The sequence below is a fragment of the Arachis stenosperma genome, chromosome 3, assembly GCF_014773155.1.
Source record: "Arachis stenosperma cultivar V10309 chromosome 3, arast.V10309.gnm1.PFL2, whole genome shotgun sequence".
Classification (NCBI taxonomy): Eukaryota; Viridiplantae; Streptophyta; class Magnoliopsida; order Fabales; family Fabaceae; genus Arachis; species Arachis stenosperma.
The window spans coordinates 136,914,718-136,935,581 of NC_080379.1; the positions used below are offsets into that span (position 1 = coordinate 136,914,718).

General features: G+C 34.0%; 1 protein-coding gene across 1 annotated transcript; it reads right to left on the reverse strand.

Annotated features, from left to right (window-relative positions):
- Positions 1-3,387: 3,387 nt before the first annotated feature.
- LOC130966743 (uncharacterized) lies at positions 3,388-4,188 on the reverse strand. The gene has a single exon (XM_057891569.1). It carries the CDS (start codon positions 4,186-4,188, stop codon positions 3,388-3,390), a length of 801 nt encoding a protein of 266 aa, XP_057747552.1.
- Positions 4,189-20,864: the final 16,676 nt, after the last annotated feature.

Sequence of the window (20,864 nt, forward strand, 5' to 3'; positions counted from 1 at the left end):
AAGGGTGTGGATACCTCTCCCTAGTATGACGCGTTTTGACGAGTGAGTGTTGGGGGGCTTCGGCTATCATCCTTATTCAAAGGCAAAACCGTGAGCCCTGGTGAGAAGCCCAGCTTCAACTCTCACATCTAAACGTAGGCGGGGAGACTGCCACAGCCCTTACGACGAAAAACAATGCATATCATAATCACAATCTCACTCTCAGAGATCACTGCTCATAGCACAAGTCCGTTTATATCAATCTCATAGTCTACAATCATTCATCCTCGATGTCTCAAGTTCATCGTCAAATCCTCAACGCCATAACTTTATCATACCAATCGTCTTTACAACACTCTACCACTTCACTCATCTAAATCACCCTCAGTATTCCAGAAATCTAAGTCTCCGTCTTCTAAACTTTTGTCAGAAATATCTGGATAAACTCACTTATAATATTCTCTATGTTTAACATCCAAAAATAAGCCAAAAATTCTTAAATAGGTGTCACAGAAGTTTACGAGCTTATTGGGAAGGTGAAGCAATTAAAAACAAAATTTTAGTTGAGAAACAGGGCATGTGCATACGCACAAGGGTGTGCGTGCGCACGCCAAAGAAAGTTTTTAAATGTGTGCGTTCGCATAGAGGAGTGCGTACCCACAGCTAGTAAAAATTTCAACTCTGTTCATCCGCACAAGGCTTGCAAATGCCGCCAACAGAGTGTATCTTCCAATGTGTGCGTGCGCACAGGGCTGTGCGTACGCACAGGTTGCAAAACTTCGTTGGTTGTGTGCGCACAGGTCGTGCTAGTGCTTTCAACAGCTAGCCTTCCCCTGAGTGTGCATGCGCACAACGCAGTGCATGTGCAAAGGTTCAAAAACTCACAGGGGTGTGCGTGCGCACACAAATCAGAAATCACAAATTCTGCAGCATGCACAGAATTCAGATTTTGACACCAAACTTTGAAAGATCATGACTTCCTCTACAAAAACCCATTTCCTACAAACTTTATATCCATTTAAAGATTTTTCAATGGACTTTAATTTAAAGAAAATTTGAAAAATTTTGAAAACTGAGACTCAAGTTATGATCCGTCAAATTTCAACAAAAATCTATTTTTACCAAAATCACTAAAAACTCAATTTTGCCACAACTCTCAATTCAAGACCAACTCAAACCCATTTTTAACTATACCAAAACAACCCAACATTCATACCAAATACTCCTTCAACCATTTTATCAATCACACAACCTTCTCAATCATTAAACCATTTAACGCTCACCTCATTCTGACTCTAAATTCAACCTAATATCACATCAAATTTTTCGATCACCATTCAATATCATTCCCAACCACAAGATTCAAAACCCTAAAATCAGCATCAACATATATCATCACACTTCATAATCATTATTCATCAACATCAGAAATCATCATAAAGACTCATAATTCTCCTCATTTACCAATAACATTTTCACAACTCATCATCAATCATCAACAATACCAACAACTCTCAACAACTATAATAATTCTCAACATTCATCATCAAATCATTAAGCTCCCAAACATCTCACAACAACATTACACATCAATAATTTCTCATACATAGATCCATCACTTACCATCCATCATCATCATAATAATCACCCAACACCGATCTCAACACAACATCAATAATCCATCATCATGCTACATATACTCAAAGTCATCATACATCATATTCATCAACATCCAATTTCAATCCTATCTTATGGTCCACTAGTCTAAGTGACCAGAGATATTACATATTACATAGAGGAGACCGAAACCATACCTTGGATGCTCCCCAAAATGCACACCGCACCAAGATTGGAATCCAACAAGCTTTCAACTCACCAACAAGCCACCAAAGCTCAACTAACATCATATATATATCAAAATCAAACCTAAGATACACAAAACAACTAAACACAAGGATTTAGTGAAACCTTACCTTACCCAACGAGATTAGGGGTAAAATTCAACAATTACTAGCTATTAGAGATCACCTAAACAAGCAAAATCACAAAATTTACTCAAAACTATAACCCCAAAAATATAGAATTCTAGGACTAGAAACTGGAGATTGAGACGATTTTTTATCAGACTTTCTTAGATATAAATGAAGAGCTCAACAAGAGCTTCGTGTGGCCACAAACGACTCATCAATCGGAGTTTTGTAGCTCAAGATATGGTCAAAAGAAGGAGGAGATGAATAGTGCTCTTCTTCCTCCTTTATTCTCTCAAAACCAGCGCTCCTTTCTTTGTGTGTGTGCTGAAAATGAGCTTAAAGCTCCTTAGAATGTGCTTTTATATATTGGGCTTAGACCCAACTTGGGTCCGGTCCAACCGCATTGGATTTTTGGTTCGTTTGGCCCACTTTGGGTCTAAATCTTTAAGATTAGTGCCTGGTTTTCAATTATAATTATTTTTGTCTTTCCAAAATAATAAATAAAAATTTTAAAATCTTATTTTCCAAAATACGCGGTACTAGACAGATTAGAGCCGGTACTACCAGCTTAAGTACCAGTACGCATTTTTATAAAAACTTTTCGAAAAAGATTTTTCAACTCAGAAAAATTCATCGAAATCGAATTTCACGTTTATATTTTTAAATTAAAACTTCTAAATTTTGAATCTACTCCGGGCACTAAAAATTATTTTATTAAAACTATTTTACGTGAAAAACTCCGATTCTTACATTCTCCCCTCCTAATAAAATTTTTGCCCTCGAAAATTCGAATCATGCGATATATATATATATATATATATATATATATATATATATATATATATATATATATTCTCCACGAAGGATTCTACTATCAACGTTATCAACCCAACAAGTTGCCAAAGCATCTCATTCACCATCATCCTGCCGTGTCGATGTTCTCTCTCGCCTTCCACTGCCTCACTCTGATTATCGTCATTAAGAATCCGAAAATTTTCCTTAGACCAAATACCGATTTTGTAATATTTTTCAAAACCTTTAAAACAAGTTCAATCTATATGAGTCCATTGTTAAAACCTTCTCAAAAGAGTCAAAAATCATTTATTTGTAAATCAATCACTTTAAAGCATGATTTTTCTAGATTCATTGAAATCCTTAAATTAGGACCTTTCAATTTGAATCCCTTTCGATAAGTTAAATTACAGACCAAGTTCACAAGTTAACAAAATCATAGAACTCACTTTTCTTTTTAAATCGTATCATTTGATCAAAAGTTCCAATCCTAGTTTCAAAACTAAATCTTTTAAACCAAAGGTCCAAACCAAATTTAAAAATTATTCTAAGCTTTAAAAAGTTTTCAACATGAATGGCGATAGTCTATACTATGAAAATAAGTTAAGGTTTGGTTACCGGCTTCATAATTACCTCAACCCTGTTGTTATGATCGACCTAACTCATGTGTTCCTCGGTGTGGCCAATCTCTAACCAAATGTCCCGGTGCGCCACACTTGTAACATAGTTTCATACCCAACCGGCATGGCTTATTCGGATGGTAGTTCCTACACTCTTGACATTTCATATCAGGGGAGTAAGCTCTTGACCGCTTCCCTTCACCATTTCTCTTGAAGTTTTGTCCCCTTGGTCCAAGGTAATCGTCACGTTTCCTATTAGTGTTTCCTCCACGAGTGTCCCTTGACGAGGCTACCGTCTGTGCATATTCCTCAAAAACTCTCACCTTATTCACTAGATCGGGAAAAATCCGAATCTCCAAAGGAGCCATAACAGTCATGATGTTATCCTTCAAGCCCCTTTGATACTTGATGCACTTCCAGCTTTCATAGGTTTTTGGGGCGCCCTGACACACCCTAGAGAACCTACAAAGCTCCTCAAATCGGCTAGTATAGTCCACCACAGACAAGGAACCTTGCTTCAGCTGCATAAGTTCCATCTCCTTTGCTTCCCTTGCAGATTCAGGAAAGTACTTCTTATAGAAGGCCGTTTGGAAAATATTACAAGGAATGTCAGTATTCTGAAGCTGCCGTAAGCGGTTTTCTCCTTGCGACCAATGTTGAGCGTTTCCTAGAAGTTGATATGTCGCAAACTCTACAAATTGGTTAGCCGGGACATGCTGAGCTTGCAACGCACGCTCCATAGCTTGGAACAAATTATCCGTCTCAGTAGGATTGTTTGAACCTTTGAAAGTCGGTGGGTGAACTTTCAAAAATGAAGCCAAGGTCATTGGAGCACCCCCAAGTCGTTACCGTTTCCGTTTCCATTTCCATTTCCATCCCCAAATTTGTTTTCGTTTCCCGCCGGTTGACCCAATCTCTGCACAGCTTGCAAAGTTGCAGCAGCATTCGCTTCCATGGTATTAGCCAAGTTGGCCATCGCCGCCATGAACTCGGCATGATTATCGGTTGGTTGGTCATTCTTAGTTCCTCCCTGGGTAAGAGTACGACCTTGTCTGTGAGTAGCCATTAGGGTTTCTGTCAACACTAAACAATCGATATCAAGGTGATCAGTCTCAATATCAAAAGCCTAGTACTTCAATTATCCCAAAAAGGCACTCACAAACAAGCATGCTATGCAATATCAAGTAGATAACCTAAATAGCATGAAAGAAAAATGACCCAGAGTATGTAATAAAGCACAATCGATCCATCCCTCAGACTCACGAGGACGAACCGCTCTGATACCACTAAATGTAACACCCTAATTACCCTAGGCCTTACCTCTAGCCGTAAAGTAATGGTTAATCAGAGGTTACGACAATCCTAAAGCTTATACATAAATATATATAGAAAGAAATAATAATTCTAGAAGCCCTATGAAGAAAATAAGCTCAAATACAGAATTACAAAGCGCGAACGTTCACACGAAGCCACAAGCGTAAACGGCAAGATCCACTATGTAAGATAACAAGATATATGTAGTTATATACGAGTATAATAATCATAAGATACTAGCCACATTCCGCGGAGTTTAGGCCGACTAGTTAAATACTAACATAGAGAGTTTTCAAGGTAAAACAGCTTATACAAAATATCTCTCATAAAGTAAGACTCTAAGTCAAATAAAATACAAAATTGAGAGTACTAATAAATCAAAAAACTCCAAAATAGGATAAAGGTCCTCCGTTCTGTCACCATCAAGCAACTCACCGAGGTGGGTTGCGACCTGCATCTGAAAAACAACAACACAATATGGAATGAGAATTGGAGGTTCTCAGTATGGTAACAGTACCCAGTAATGTAAGATGTAAGACCCCAAGACACCAGAGGTAATCCTAGAGCTTCATACTAAACATATATTCAAACTTAACGAAATAAATAACTTAAACCATAAATAATAAACAAGGTATCTAAACTTAGGGGATTTCTAACTAAAAGTAATCGCTGCTGTTCCACAGCCTTCACCAACCTACCCTCTGTGCGATCACATCGCCATCGCCTACCTAACCTCCTCAACACCAGACAAACACAAATAATGCAAGCAAGTAAAACACAGATAATATTCATATATAACAAGTAATTCAAGAAGCAAGTAGGCATATTATACAATTAGGCAAACTCAATTAATCAAAGCAAGCAAATATATAGAAGATGCATATGATGAATGTCTATCCTATTGGCTGTGATATCACATATCGGTTATAGTGCCAAGCCTGACTCAAAATCCGGTTGGCAACTCCCGGATTAGTCTCTCTGTTGCGCATACCCATGAGGAATAATTCCAAGAGATAAGTGCCCTACCACTTTCCTCTGGATGCCGCATGATTCCGTGGGTTAGTGCCCTACCACCTTGTAACCAGAGTGAAACCCATGCTCAGGAGGAAAAATTCCGAGGGATGAGTGCCCTACCACCTTCCTCTGGAGCGATAATTATGAGTGAGAAGCCCAATTTCAACCCTCATATCTGAAAGTAGGCGGGAGACTGCTACAACCCCTACGACGGAAAATAATGCATATCATAATCAGAATCTCACTCTCAGAGAACAATGCTCATATCACAAGTCCTTTTATATCCATCTCATAGTCCACAATCATTCATCTTCGATGTCTCAAGTTCATCGTCAAATCCTCAACGCCACAATTTTATCATACCGGTCATCTTTACAGTACTCTATCACTTCACTCATCTAAATCACTCTCAATATTCCAGAAACCTAAGTCTTTGTCTTCTAAAATTTTGCCAGAAATAATTATAGTATTCTCTATGTTTAACATCAAAAAACAAGCTAAAAAGTCTTAAATAGGTGTCACACAAGTCTACAAGCTTGTTGGGAAGGTGAAGCAGTTAAAAACAAAATTTTAGTTGAGAAAAAGGGCATGTGCGTATGCACAAGGGTGTGCGTACGCACGCCCAAGAAAGTTTTCAAATGTGTGCGTATGCATAGAGGAGTGCGTACGCACAGGTAGTAAAAATTTAAACTCTGTTCATCCGCACAAGGCGTGCGAACACCACCAACAGAGTGCAGCTTCCAATGTGTGCGTGCGCACAAGGCTGTGCATTCGGACAGGTTGCAAAACTTTATTGGATGTGTGTGCGCAAAGGGCGTGCTAGTGCTCTCAACACCAAGCCTTCCCCTGAGTGTGCGTGCGCACAAGGCTGTGCGCGTGCACAGGTTTAAAAACTCACAGAGGTGTGCGTGCGCACAAGGCTGTGCGTGTGCACACAAACCAGAAATCACAAATTCTATAGCATGCACAGAATTCAGATTTTGACACCAAACTTTGAAAGATCATAACTTCCTTTACAAAAACCCATTTCCTACAAACTTTATATCCGTTTAAATATTTTTCAATGAACTTTAATTTAAAGCAAAATTCAACAAATTTTGAAAACTGAGACTCAAGTTATGATCCGTCAAAGTTCACCAAAAATCTGTTTTTACAAAAAACACTAAAAACTTAATTTTGCCACAACTCTCAATTCAAGACCAACTCAAACCCATTTTTAACTATACCAAAACAACCTAACATTCATACCAAACACTCCTTTCCAATCACACAACCTTCTCAGTCATTAAACCATTTAATTCTTACCTCAATTCGACTCTAAATTCAACCTAATATCACATCCAATTTTTTCAATCACCATTCAATATCATTTCCAACCACAAGATTCAAAACCCCAAAATCATCATCAACATATATCATCACACTTCATAACAATTATTCAACAACATCCAAAATCATCATAAAGACTCATAATTCTCCTCATTCACCAATAACATTTTCACAACTCATCATCAATCATCAACAATACCAACAACTCTCAACAACTATAATAATTTTCAACATTCATCATCAAATCATTAAGCTCCCAAACATTTCACAACAACGTTACACATCAATAATTTCTCATACATAGATCCATCACTTACCACCCATCATCATCATAATAATCACCCAATACCAATCTCAACACAACATCAATAATCCATCATCATGCTACATATACTCAAAGTCATCATACATCATATTCATCAACATCCAATTTCAATCATATCCTATGGTCCACTAGTCTAAGTGTCCAGAGATATTACATATTATATAGAGGAGACCGAAACCAAACCTTGGCCACTCCCCAAAATGCATACCGCACCAAGATTGGAGTCCAACAAGTTTTCAACTCACCAATAAGCCACCAAAGCTCAACTAACATCATATATATATCAAAATCAAACCTAAGATACACAAAACAACTAAACACAAGGATTTAGTGAAACCTTACCTTACCTAACGAGATTAGGGGTAAAATTCAACAATTACTCGCTACTAGAGATCACCTAAACATGCAAAACCACAAAATCTACTCAAAACTATAACCCAAAAAATGCAGAATTCTAGGGCTGAAAACTGGAGATTGAGACACAATTTCTTACCAAGTTTTCTTAAATAGAAATGAAGAGTTCGATAAGAGTTTCGCGTGGCCGCAAATGGCTCGTCAATCGGAGTTCCGTAGCTCAAGATATGGTCAAAAGAAGGAGGAGATGAATATTGCTCTTCTTCCTCCTCTCTTCTCTCAAAACCAGCGCCCCTCTGTTTGTGTGTGTGCTGAAAATGAGCTTAAATAAGCTCATTAGAATATGCTGTTATATGTTTGGCTTGGGCCCAACTTGGGCTCGGTCCAACCGCATAGCATTTTTGGTTCGGCCCACTTTGGGGCTAAACCTTTAAGATTAGTGCCCGGTTTTCAATTATAAATTATTTTTGTCTTTCCAAAACAATAAATTAAATTTTTAAAATCTTATTTTCCAAAATATGCGGTACTGGACAGATTAGAGCCGGTACTGCCAGATTAAGCGCCAATACGCATTTTTATAAAAACTTTTCGAAAAAGATACGTTTTCCAGCTCAGAAAAATTCATCGAAATCGAATTTCACCTTTATATTTTTAAATTAAAACTTCTAAATTTTGAATCTACCCTGTTAACTAGAAATTATTTTATTAAAACGGTTTTACGTGAGAAACTCCAGTTCTTACACTAACACCTTGGGGTTTACAGTTTTCTTTTTCTCGACACATCTTAATAAACTTTCTCTTTAAAGAACTTATCTGTCATTCTTTTATAAAAACTTGTGTCCAGTCTCTTTTCTTCAAATTTCTCTAGTTTTGTGTCATATTTTACCATTTTCTCCTTGGTACTTATATATTCTTGAAATTTCTCTAGTCTTGTGTCACATTTTACTATTTTGTCCTTGGTACTTATATATGTATATATTTCTAATTTTTTTCTAGTTTTCTTTAAGCTTTGTTAGTGACGTTTTTACCACTAATAGTAATATTTTATCACTTTACTCTCACGTATTTTTTAAAAGACCTTCTTACCCTTAATTAAGTTAATTAACCATTCTTATATTTTATTTTGTGCCTAAAATTACCATTTTATCCCTAGGTGTTCTAGATTTTTTGTTTAAGTTTATTTAGCGTTAAAATTTACCAAATTAATCCTAGAATTTTTTTATGACCAAATTATCCTTAATATTTTTAATAAATATCAATTTTACGCTTAGGTGCCTAAAAGACTATTTTACTCTTTATTAATTTATTTAATTATTTTATTTACCATTTTTATAATTTTACTCTTAATTTTTACTAAAGCTTTTATTTAGTCCCAAAACTTTATTTTAATTATAATTTTGATCCAAATAATTTATATAATTACTATTTATCCTTAAATATACTAAATTCAAAATTCTACTTATATTTTATTTAAATTATATTTTTAATCTTCTTTTTTTTACCCGAAATGACAATAACACCTTTTTTTTACTTTTACACATTTGTTTGGATTAAAACTAGTTTTCTATCTTCTTCTAACCCTCTAACACGTCACTTTTCAAATCTTTCAGTGGCTGAATTTTTAAGAGTTCATTTTTCATTTTTTTCCACTTTTAATAACTTTGAAGGCTTGAAACTTAAATTTCAAGTGTTCCAAATAGTTTCACTTGTTCCATACAATTTTAGAGGCAAATAAGCTTCATATATCACTCAAATAACAAGTCAAAAATAGAGAAACACCACTGAATATACAGATTACAAAATTATGCACAAAATCACCATAAGAATTAAACATATTCTAACTATTCCTAACCCTTAAATCTTGTTTAATTCAGTCCCTAAGCCTCTTAAACACCAAAAGACACTCTAAAGAAAAAGAAACACAACTGGAGGTGGTGCAATTTTTCTTGGCGGAAAAGTGTCACAAAAAGTGATAAAATTTGACCATTTTGGGTTTGAATTTGTATATCTCCTTAAGCGTGTTCTATATGGTCTTCAAGAGGGCTTTTCTAGACATGAAAGATAGCAAAAAATCACCATGATAAGTATTGAAAAAATAGAAAAGAATGGAGAAGGAACAAGAGCTCACCTTGCTGAACTTTTGGTAAAAATGCAAGAATTAGTGAAAACGGGAAAGAAATTGTGTTTGTATGGTTTGGATTCTTGAAGAACACATAAAAAACAATGGAAGAGCTGCTGGAACCAAGGTTGAAATGCATAGGGAAGGTTCAACATTTTTCTCTCTTTATCTCTTTCGGGCAAAAAGGTGGTAAAAATGCATAAGTGTTTGTAAAATTTTTGAGCAAGATTTTTTTAAATAAAAATTCATGTGTTTGTAAAATTTATGAGTAAGGTTTTTTTAAATAAAAATTCATAGTTTTGGATGAATTTATTATGGTAAAAAGGGCTAAGAGTTTCATGGTTAAGGGCTGAGGATTAATGAAGAAGGGGCGTGAAAACGAAGAAGCTTGGTTAGCGCTTGCGTGTCGAGCTTATCCACAGTTAATTGTAGTTAGTTACTCAGGGTTAAAAACATAGCAGAGAGGGATGAGAGGTTGAGATAATCTCGGCTGAGATAATCTTGGCCCAGAGGTTGAGAGGGAGGGGCGAGTTACTTGGATGGCAAGTAAGAGGATTTGGGGTCTCTAGGAGTTATTTGCTAAATAATAGTCAGAAGTTCGTTTCGGAGTAACTTTTACCCTGCAGTAAAATAACCAGTAGTTGAGGTTTATTCTTAAAGAAATAAATCATGAATGGATGGATAAGATTAATTTTGGGACACAATTACCAAGGTATAAATTATTTTTACCACTAGTTTCGAGGTTTTCAATTACTAACTTTTTTTTGCGAGCGCAAAACCGTCACTAAAAAAGTAAATTTTTGGCTCAAAAAGTCTATAGTGAAAAAAATAAACCAATGGCAATTAATTCTTCACTTTTTCTAGTCAAATTTGACTTAGAGGAATTAATTACCCTCATAAAGTCAAGTTTGACTCATTAATTGCTCTTTTTCTAATTTATTTTTGTTTTTTTATCATTGTGCCTGCTTCACTAATTCTTATTGAGCAGTGGTTCAGACTTTTGTAGAATAAGTTACAAAATAGCCCGAAAGTTAGTTTACCGAAAACCAGATTCTAACAAATCACATCTCGTCTTATAATTATTTTCTTACTTACCGGATCCTATAACCCATAACCAAAGTCTTTGTGACCATAACCCAAAAAAGATACACTGCTTTAACTTTCCATCAAATTTAGACCTTTCATTTTTTAGAATGTAAACAAAAGCCATGCAGTCGAATACTAGCAAGTGGCTATAAGAGACATTTTTTTCTCTCTAGACTTTCTCTAAAACATCACCATTTAGTGGAACTGAAGGAGAAAGGTTGATCAAATCTATTGTAGTCCTCATTGCTTCACCCCAAAAGGATTTAGACAACTTTACATGATAGAGCATATACCTGACTCTATCGTTAATAGTGCAATTCTTTCTCTTTGTAACTCCATTATATTTAGGAGTCTTAGAAAATGTCTTTTCGAGTTTGGTCCCATGTCCTATGCAATACTTTTCAAATAGACCCCTGTTTTCACCACTATTATCTGCTTGAACACATTTCAATTTCATTCTTGTTTCTCTTTCAACACTTACATGAAAGTGCTTGAAGACATCGAGCACTTAGTCTTTAGATTTCAAAACAAAAAACTCACACTTTTTAAGAATAGTCATCAATGAAAGTAACAAAGTATGATGCACTGCCTAGTGTCTTAGCATCCATAGTGCAAACATCACTGCGAACTAAATTTAGAACATGTGATCTCCTATGAGGTCCAGAACTATAAAGTGATACTCTAGTATGCTTTCCAACAAAACAATGAGTATAAGTATTTAAAGTTGTACCTTTCACTAGAAATGAGTACTTCTTGCCTAAGACGCTAAGTCCTTTCTCGCTCAAGTGACCAAGATACATATGCCATAAATCGGAAGAGGAATCATCAGCTATATTCACCTCTTCTTTGCATAACTTTGCTTGCAACTGGTAGAGAGTAGTAAGACTATTGTCTTCTTTAGCAACAATAAGAACTCCTTTGATAATCTTGTATTTTTCACTACCAAACAAAGTGTAATAACCCTCTTGATCCAATGCCTTCAATAAAATCAAACTGAATTGCATATCTGACTCATGCCTAACATTTTTCAACTGCAACTTGTATCTCATGTTGATTTTAAATCACATATTTTTCATATTAATGATGCCACACACTCTTTTATCTCCCAATTTGATCTTACCAAAACTTTTAATAATATAAGAAATAAAAAATTTATGCCTCGAATTAACTTGACATGAGACACCTGAATCTATAATCTAAGTGGAATAAAAAGGTGTGGCATTAAAGCTAGAGCTAAAAAAATTGTGGTGTTTTCCTCAATGAACAAGAGGAGTCAATCGCGCAAAGTTAATACATGTTATCTTAGTAATGTGTTGTATGAAATGGTGCATAAATTTTTAAAGAGTAATTACCCAAATCAATCGCTAAGGATTTTAGAATCGGACATTTTAGTCCCTAAGAAAAATTAATACATAGATCAATCTCTAAGGTTTTACTCCGGTAGACAAATCAGTCCCCAGTTTATTTTTCAGCAGAATAATTACCTAGATTAGTCCTCAAAGATTTTAAAAACGGACATTTTAGTCCTAAAAAAAAACTATGTACAAATTAATCCCCAATGTTTCTCTTTGTTAAACATAATAGTCATCCGTCTAAAATAAAATAAAATAAAATAATTATTATTATTAATTGTACAATAATATTGTACTAAATTTTTTGTATTTTTTGGACAATAATAATAATAATAATAATAAATTTATTCATTAAATTCTTATATATATATAGTCACTCAATAATAATAATAATAATAATAATAATAATAATAATAATAATAATAATAATAAAATTATTAGAGATTATTTTACAAAAAATTCAAGGTTAAAATTATTTGATATTTTTGTATTTAATATAATCAAAAGATGTCCTATGTAAAAAAAATATATATGTTTGTATTAAAAAATATGTATTAAAAGAAAATATTTTAATTTAAATTTATATTAAATACATATTTTTTTAATATAAACATTTTTTTTAAAATAGTACATCTTTTGATTATAGTAAATACAAAAATATCAAATGGTTTTAACTTTAAATTTTTTGTAAAATAATCTCTAATAATTTTATTGATTATTATTATTATTATTATTATTATTATTATTATTATTATTATTATTATTATTATTATTATTAATTACATAACAATTTTATTTTATTTTATTTTTGGATGGATCAGAGAAAAACATTAGGGATTGATTTGTACATTAATTTTTTTTGGGACTAAAATATTCATTTTTAAAAATTTTAGGAACTGATTTAAGTAATTGTTTTACCGAAAAATGAATTAAAAACTGCTTTATCTGCTAGAATAAAACTTTAAAAATTAATCTATCTATCAATTTTTTTTAAAAATTAAAATATCTGATTTTAAGATAATTACTCATTTCTAAATTAATTAGTTTATCGTTGCTCATTGAAACCTTATGCTTAGGTGTCCATTGTGAATGAAACCTTATCCCACCGATGTCCGCCAAAATTAAATCATGGATGTATGGGAAGGATAATTATGTAGCTAGAAAACCATTTACCAAGAACGAGATGTTAGGAAATTATTTAATTTTCTAACTTATTTGTGGGCAATACATATATCAATTATAATCACAAATGATGCTATTTCAAATTAAATGACTTATATAATGATGATCTCATTTATTGTTATAAATGCTAATTGAATAAGTCATTATTACTTTTGATTTGGAATTAAATGAGAATAAAACCGGATATTATCTTTTGTTCCTTAGATAATTATCTTTTTTGGATTTTAGATATATTATCTTTTGGGCTTTAGATACTATTTTATTTGGGCTTAAGGGTTTAATGGGTGCCATGCTCAAATATAAATAGACCTTCAGGATTTCGGTCCCCAATAGACCAAAGCCGCCTTTGTTGCTCTTTCCCCATCAAAAGAGTTGCAGTTTAGCCGCCTAGGAATACAGAAGGTTTTGGTTGAGGAAGATCGAAAGAACCACAAGATCCAAACTCTTCCGATCATATGATTCATATTTATGAATTCAGGTATGCTTCCGCATTATGTTATTTTGGTGATTCAATATGGATGATCTGGGATATTAAAATTAATTTATTCCAACAAGTGGTATCAGAGCCATCCATAATTTAATCATCGAAAACATTCGATTTTATTTTTAATTACTGAATTGATATATGGATCGATGTATATATGTTTTTTTTATTACGTTACGATGTTATATATATTTGTGCGACTGTGTTTGTTAGTGTATATGTATTTAGTATTGTTCCACATATACAACGTAACATATCGCCGTTTTGGTTGCTTTTGAATATATACGTCGTATGTATATAGCTGCTACTGTTGGACGAACAGGAGATTAAAATTTTTTATGCCAATGGCGTTGATTGCAATTTCTTATATGCATATATATGTGTATCATTATGTATGGATATTTGTATATATATTATCATTATTTGGTTATGCCTTAAGGTATACTTATATACATATATATATATTTTACATGAGAGCGATTTGACAATTAATTTACGTAATAAACAGGTGTTTTATTCTAAAGAACATTATTATGATTATTTTGGATTTAATTATGTGTACTATTAATTTGGTGTAAAGTTAATTGATTATCCTTTTAGGATATAAGGATTATTATGTATATGTAACTTATGCAAATATTAATCGATCCAAAAGGAGATTTATATTTGGCCAAGTTATGTATACATATTAATAATATTTAAATAATAGAAAATATTATTTAATTGTTACATAAAGAAACTAGTAACAATTTAGATTAGTATACCCATCTATTTTATAAAGATTTGGTTTTGAAATAAATTGATTGAACATTATGCTGCCAAAGTAGCCTCTTTTGTGAAAATTGATTTATTTAAAAAAATTAGGAATATGGTGATATGTAATTCATGCGAATATTGGTTGGCCCAAAGGAAGGTCTGTATTTGGCCGAATTACATACACATATTGATGGTAAATACATATTTGGGTAACTAATTAAAGAATAAAGTAATATTTATTATTTATGCGAACAATAATCGGCCCAAAGGAAGTTTATTGTTTGGCCAAATAATAAGCATTGCACACTTTTGTTTATTTTCTATTAATTATGCGATCAATAATCGGCCCAAAGGAAGGTTATTGTTTGGCCAATTAATAGAAAATATATGCGGTAATAAATAGGTTGCGAAGTTTAAGTTTCCATGTGCGCATTAGGTCGGTCCAAAGAAAGGTTTAATGTGTGACAGAAATTTTGACAATATTTGATTACTGCAATGAGAGTATCACTTACAGTTAATTTTTCTATCCAAAGATTGAAAATTAATGTTGTGCTAGATATCTCAATATGGATTTTTTTACCCATTAATTAACTAATATTTACTGCATGTTCTTTTGTTCGAATTCAGAAACTATGGCTTTAGCTACCAATGTTTCTGCGCAAATTAGCAGTATTCCTATGCTGAATGGTTCAAACTTTAAAGTTTGGAAGGATACCGTGGAGATTGTCCTCGGTTGTATGGATCTAGACACAGCTCTTCGAGAGGAGAAACCCACTTCCACTCCGGAAAATCTCAATGAGGTTAAAATAGAGAAGTGGGAGAGATCCAATCGAATGAGCATTATGATCATGAAACGATCAATTCCTGAGGCGTTTCGGGGCTCAATTACTGAGGATAAAGATGCCAAAAAAGTTCCTAAAGGATGTTGAAAAATTCTTTACTAAGAATGAAAAAAGCGGAGGCAAGTAGTCTTTTGAGCAAACTTGTCTCCATGAGGTATAAAGGTACAGGGAACATAAGGGAGTACATTATGGAAATGTCTCATCTTGCTTCAAAGTTGAAAGCACTAAAGTTAGAGTTGTCTGAAGACTTACTCGTGCATTTCATTTTGATTTCCCTTCCTTCACACTTTGGGCAATTCAAAGTGAGTTATAACACTCTGAAGGACACTTGGTCCTTAAATGAGCTTATATCTCACTGTGTGCAAGAAGAAGAGAGGTTACAGCAAAGATAAGACTGAAAGTGCTCACATGGCTTCATCTTCTCAGTATAAAAGAAAGCGTGATACTACTGCGGATGCGTCTTCTCAGCAGAAAAAGGCTAAGAAACAGGATCAAGTTTCAACCTGTTTCTTCTGTAAGAAGGCGGGACACATGAAGAATGATTGTACCAAATATGCCACTTGGCGTGTAAAGAAGGGGTTGCCTGTGGAGCCGATCGCCAAGTGATGCTGAAAGATACATCTATGTGGCAGACGGCAATATAGTTGCAGTCGAAGCTATAGGAACCTTTAGATTATGTTCCACGAGTGGATTTTATTTGGATTTATTAGAGACATTTTATGTACCGTCATTTAGACGAAATTTGGTTTCTGTTTCTCGTTTGGACAAATCAGGTTATTTTTGTTCGTTCGGAGACAATAAAGTTAGTCTCTTTTATAATTCGAATAATATTTATTCTGGTCATTTGGTGGATAATCTATATAGGCTTGACTTAAAATAATAAATACTGCAAACGGGTACAAAACAAAAACTAAATGAGAATTCGGCATCATTATGGCACAAACGCCTAGGTCACATCTCTAAACAGAGAATTCAGAGGTTTGTGTCGGATGGAATTCTTGGACCCCTAAAATTGGCGGACTTTGAAGTCTACATTGAGTGCATAAAGGGGGAAAAGGACAAACGAAAGGAAATTAGGTGCCGAGAGAGCTAAAGATGTCTTAGAACTAATACATACCGATATATGTGGCCCATTCTCTACTGTCTCTTGGAATGGACAACGGTACTTTATTACGTTCATAGATGATTACTCTCGTTATGGGTATCTATATTTAATTCATGAAAAGTCCCAAGCCTTGGATGTTTTCAAGTCTTTCAAAGCTGAAGTTGAACTTCAACTTGGAAAGAAAATCAAAGCTGTCAAATCTGATCGTGGTGGTGAATACTACGGAAGATATGATGGTTCAGGTGAGCAACGTCCTGGACCTTTTGCTCTTTTCCTAGAGGAGTGTGGTATTGTTCCGCAATACACCATGCCAGGCAAACCTAGCATGAATGGTGTTGCAGAGCGAAGGAACCGAACTCTTAAAGACATGGTGAGAAGTATGATTAGTCATTCTTCCTTGCCTGAATCACTCTGGGGAGAAGCCTTAAAGACCGCAGTGTACATCCTTAATAGGGTGCCAAGCAAAGCAGTTAACAAAACCCCATATGAAATTTGGACTGAAAATAAGCCCAGTATAGAGCATCTGCATATTTGGGGATGTCCAGCTGAGGCGCGACCTTATAGGCCGCATGAAAGAAACTTGGACTCAAGGACAATTAGTTGCTACTTTGTTGGTTACGCTGAGCACTCACGGGGGTACAAGTTTTACAATCCTGCATTAAGGTCTATTTTTGAAACGGGAAATGCGAGATTTCTTGAGGATGTTGAGTTTGGGGGGAAGAAAATTTTAGGAATGTTGCTTTTGATGAGGATTCTGTAACTGACAATGATCAGGTCTTTGTACCTATTATTGTTCAAGACACAGTTATAGTACAAGAGCACAATGAGAATCCTACTGTAGATCCAGTTACAGTACAAGAGAACAATGAGAATATCGTTGTTGCTCAAGATACTGCTACAGCACAGTAAAATAATGAGAATCCTCCTCAATCCCAATCCATACAGCAAGCTCAACAACCTCAAGAAGTGTCATTAAGGAGATCCAATAGAGAAAAGAGAAAATCCATCTATGATCTCAAACAAGCTTCTCGTTAATGGTATCACGAGTTTCATCAAGTTATTACCTCATATGGTTTTGAGGTAAATATTATAGATGAATGTGTATACTGCAAGTTCAGTGGGAGTAAATATATCCTTTTGGTCTTAGATGTTGATGACATTCTACTTACTAGTAACGATATAGGCTTGTTGCATGAAACTAAGAAATTTCTATCGAACAAATTCGAAATGAAAGATCTTGGTGATGCCTCTTTTGTATTAGGAATCGAGATACTAAGAGATCGTTCTCAAGGTATTCTTGGATTATCACAAAAGAACTATATCGAAAAGATTTTAAGTAGATATGGCATGGAAAATTGTAGACCAATGGACACACCCGTAGCTAAAGGAGACAAGTTCAGTCTCAAACAATGCCCTGAAAATGATCTTGAGAGGACAGCAATGCATGATAAACCTTATGCATTAGCACTAGGGAATTTAATGTATGCTCAAGTCTACATACATCCTGATATATCATTTATAGTGGGAGTGTTAGATAGATACTTGAGCAATCCGGATATGGATCATTGGATAGCTGTTAAACGCATAATGCGTTATCTAAAGAGAACAAAGGATTACATGCTTATTTATTGGAGATCAAAAAATTTGGAGATCATTAGGTACTCTGATTCCGATTTCATGGCATATGGTTGCGAACCTTTGTCACTAAGCTTCATATAGTAGATGACATTGAAAGGGCCATTAAAGATATTTTGTGACAATAAGTCAGTAAGTACTATACTCCAATAACAATAAGAGCTTGACAAAATCGAAGCATATAGACATCAAGTTTCTTAGTTGTCAAGGAGAAAGTTTAAGAAAAACAGATTTCCATAGGACATATGGAAACAGAGTATATGCTAGCAGACCCATTACCAAGGGATTGAACCCTAAAGTTTTTCATGAGCACACTGCTCGGATGGGTGTCAATATTTATGATGCCTTGGTTTAGTGGGAGTTTATTTTATGCTATATGTCCTATGACAGATATTGAGTTATTTTCTGCAGAATTAAGTTGATGGTTTATTTCATGTTATATGAAATGTTCATTTTGCAATATTTGTATTGTGTTTGATCTCAATAAAGTTGGACCAGCTGGAAATAGACATGCATGAGATCACTTGGCATGTAATTTCCATATTACTCATCCAAATTTGATCTATGTCGTTAAGTATATTAGGATGGTGATTGGCGTGGTTTAGTCATGGCATTTAATGTGATAAAAGCTGCGGTAGTTCCATATCTAATGTATGAGACGGACCAGATTGTTAAAGTAATGAAAGAAATAGCATTCAAATGCGCGCATAAAGTTTATAAAATGTGATTATGTCAAGAAAGAATATATGTATAGCCCAAGTGGGAGATTGTTAGGAAATTATTTAATTTCCTAACTTATTTGTGGGCAATACATATATCAATTATAATCACAAATGATGCTATTTCAAATTAAATGACTTATATAATGATGATCTCATTTATTGTTATAAATGCTAATTGAATAAGTCATTATTACTTTTGATTTGGAATTAAATGAGAATAAAACCGGATAGTATCTTTTGTTCCTTAGATAATTATCTTTTTTGGATTTTAGATATATTATCTTTTGGGCTTTAGATACTATTTTATTTGGGCTTAAGGGTTTAATGGGTGCCATGCTCAAATATAAATAGACCTTCAGGGTTTCGGTCCCCAATAGACCAAAGCCGCCTTTGTTGCTCTTTCCCCATCAAAAGAGTTGCAGTTTAGCCACCTAGGAATACAGAAGGCTTTGGTTGAGGAAGATCGAAAGAACCACAAGATCCAAACTCTTCCGATCATATGATTCATATTTATGAATTCAGGTACGCTTCCGCATTATGTTATTTTGGTGATTCAATATGGATGATCTGGGATATTAAAATTAATTTATTCCAACACGAGAATCATATCACGTACTACTTTTCTTTCACTTATCTCTCTTCTACAATCAGTCATCGACATTTTTCGTTTGCTTTCTTTTTTAAAATTTTGCATTTATATGTTTATTTTATAATATACGTTTAGTGCTTTTTTCTTGTTTGTTTTTTTCATGATACATAAACTATAAAAGCCGTTGAACAAGTTACTTTATTTATTTATTTATATTTTTTTTTGGTCATTAGTTACTTTATTTTCGATTTTTTTTTTTACTTGCTTTGGACTCAAAGTAGAAGTAGTGCAACTGTGCAAGTAAAGTGAAGTAGTGAACTATTTGGAATCAATATCCTCCACCACCTCATGGACTACTAAATATGTCTCAACCTAATAATAACATAACTCATTATCCACACTAAACTAGCCTAACCAAACATAGACCATACAATCTAACTATCTTATTTTCTAGTCCAAACCCAACATCATAATTTTTCCCAATATCTTAAATAATCCCCATCTTAGAAAATTAAAAAGGCCCACTAAAATTGACCCAAACAGAGGCCTACATCTCTATGTTACATCAATGGAGACAAATAGCGTTGACCGGCTCAACAAGCTGAAATAAGTAGCGGCTCCTTACGTGACGTGCTCCCTCACATGTATGCACATGTCGACTCACAGTAACCTAAGAAGAAATCTCTGTAAATCTTTATGAATATGGATTTACATCTTTACTGTAGAGCAAGCTTTTTCGCAATCTATACCACAGAATCTCCCAAAGTAAAATTGTATCCCAAAGCAAATTTTTATCTTCCCAAAAAGAAACCGTCGAAGAACTTATATCAAACAGATGAAAAATCTGTAATACCTTACCACAGAGCTTTACATTTAGTATTACGACCTCTAAAATAAAAGCTTATATATAATATAGTTGAAGAAGATTTATTTTAAAAATCTTTGAGAAAAAGTTTAAAATTGAAATTCATAAAGTGAAAAGCGCAACACTCACGATACGTAAACGATAAACGAAAAAGCTAAAAAAAAAAACTAATATAGATATAACCAAAGAGAATTCTACGGTTTAAATAACAAAGCTTCAGACTCGGCTCACGAAGATAAATCGGCCTGAGCACATAAGTATATATACATAAATATAGGAGAACCCAAAATAAGCCCAAAATACAAAGTTACAGAACCTAATTCTCCAAAATAGCCTTTAAGAGAAAGATAATACAACAAATATATAGACAGTGGAGATAAAAGCATCTACATATATATAAGATAAAGTCTCAAAGACAAAGATCTCCGCT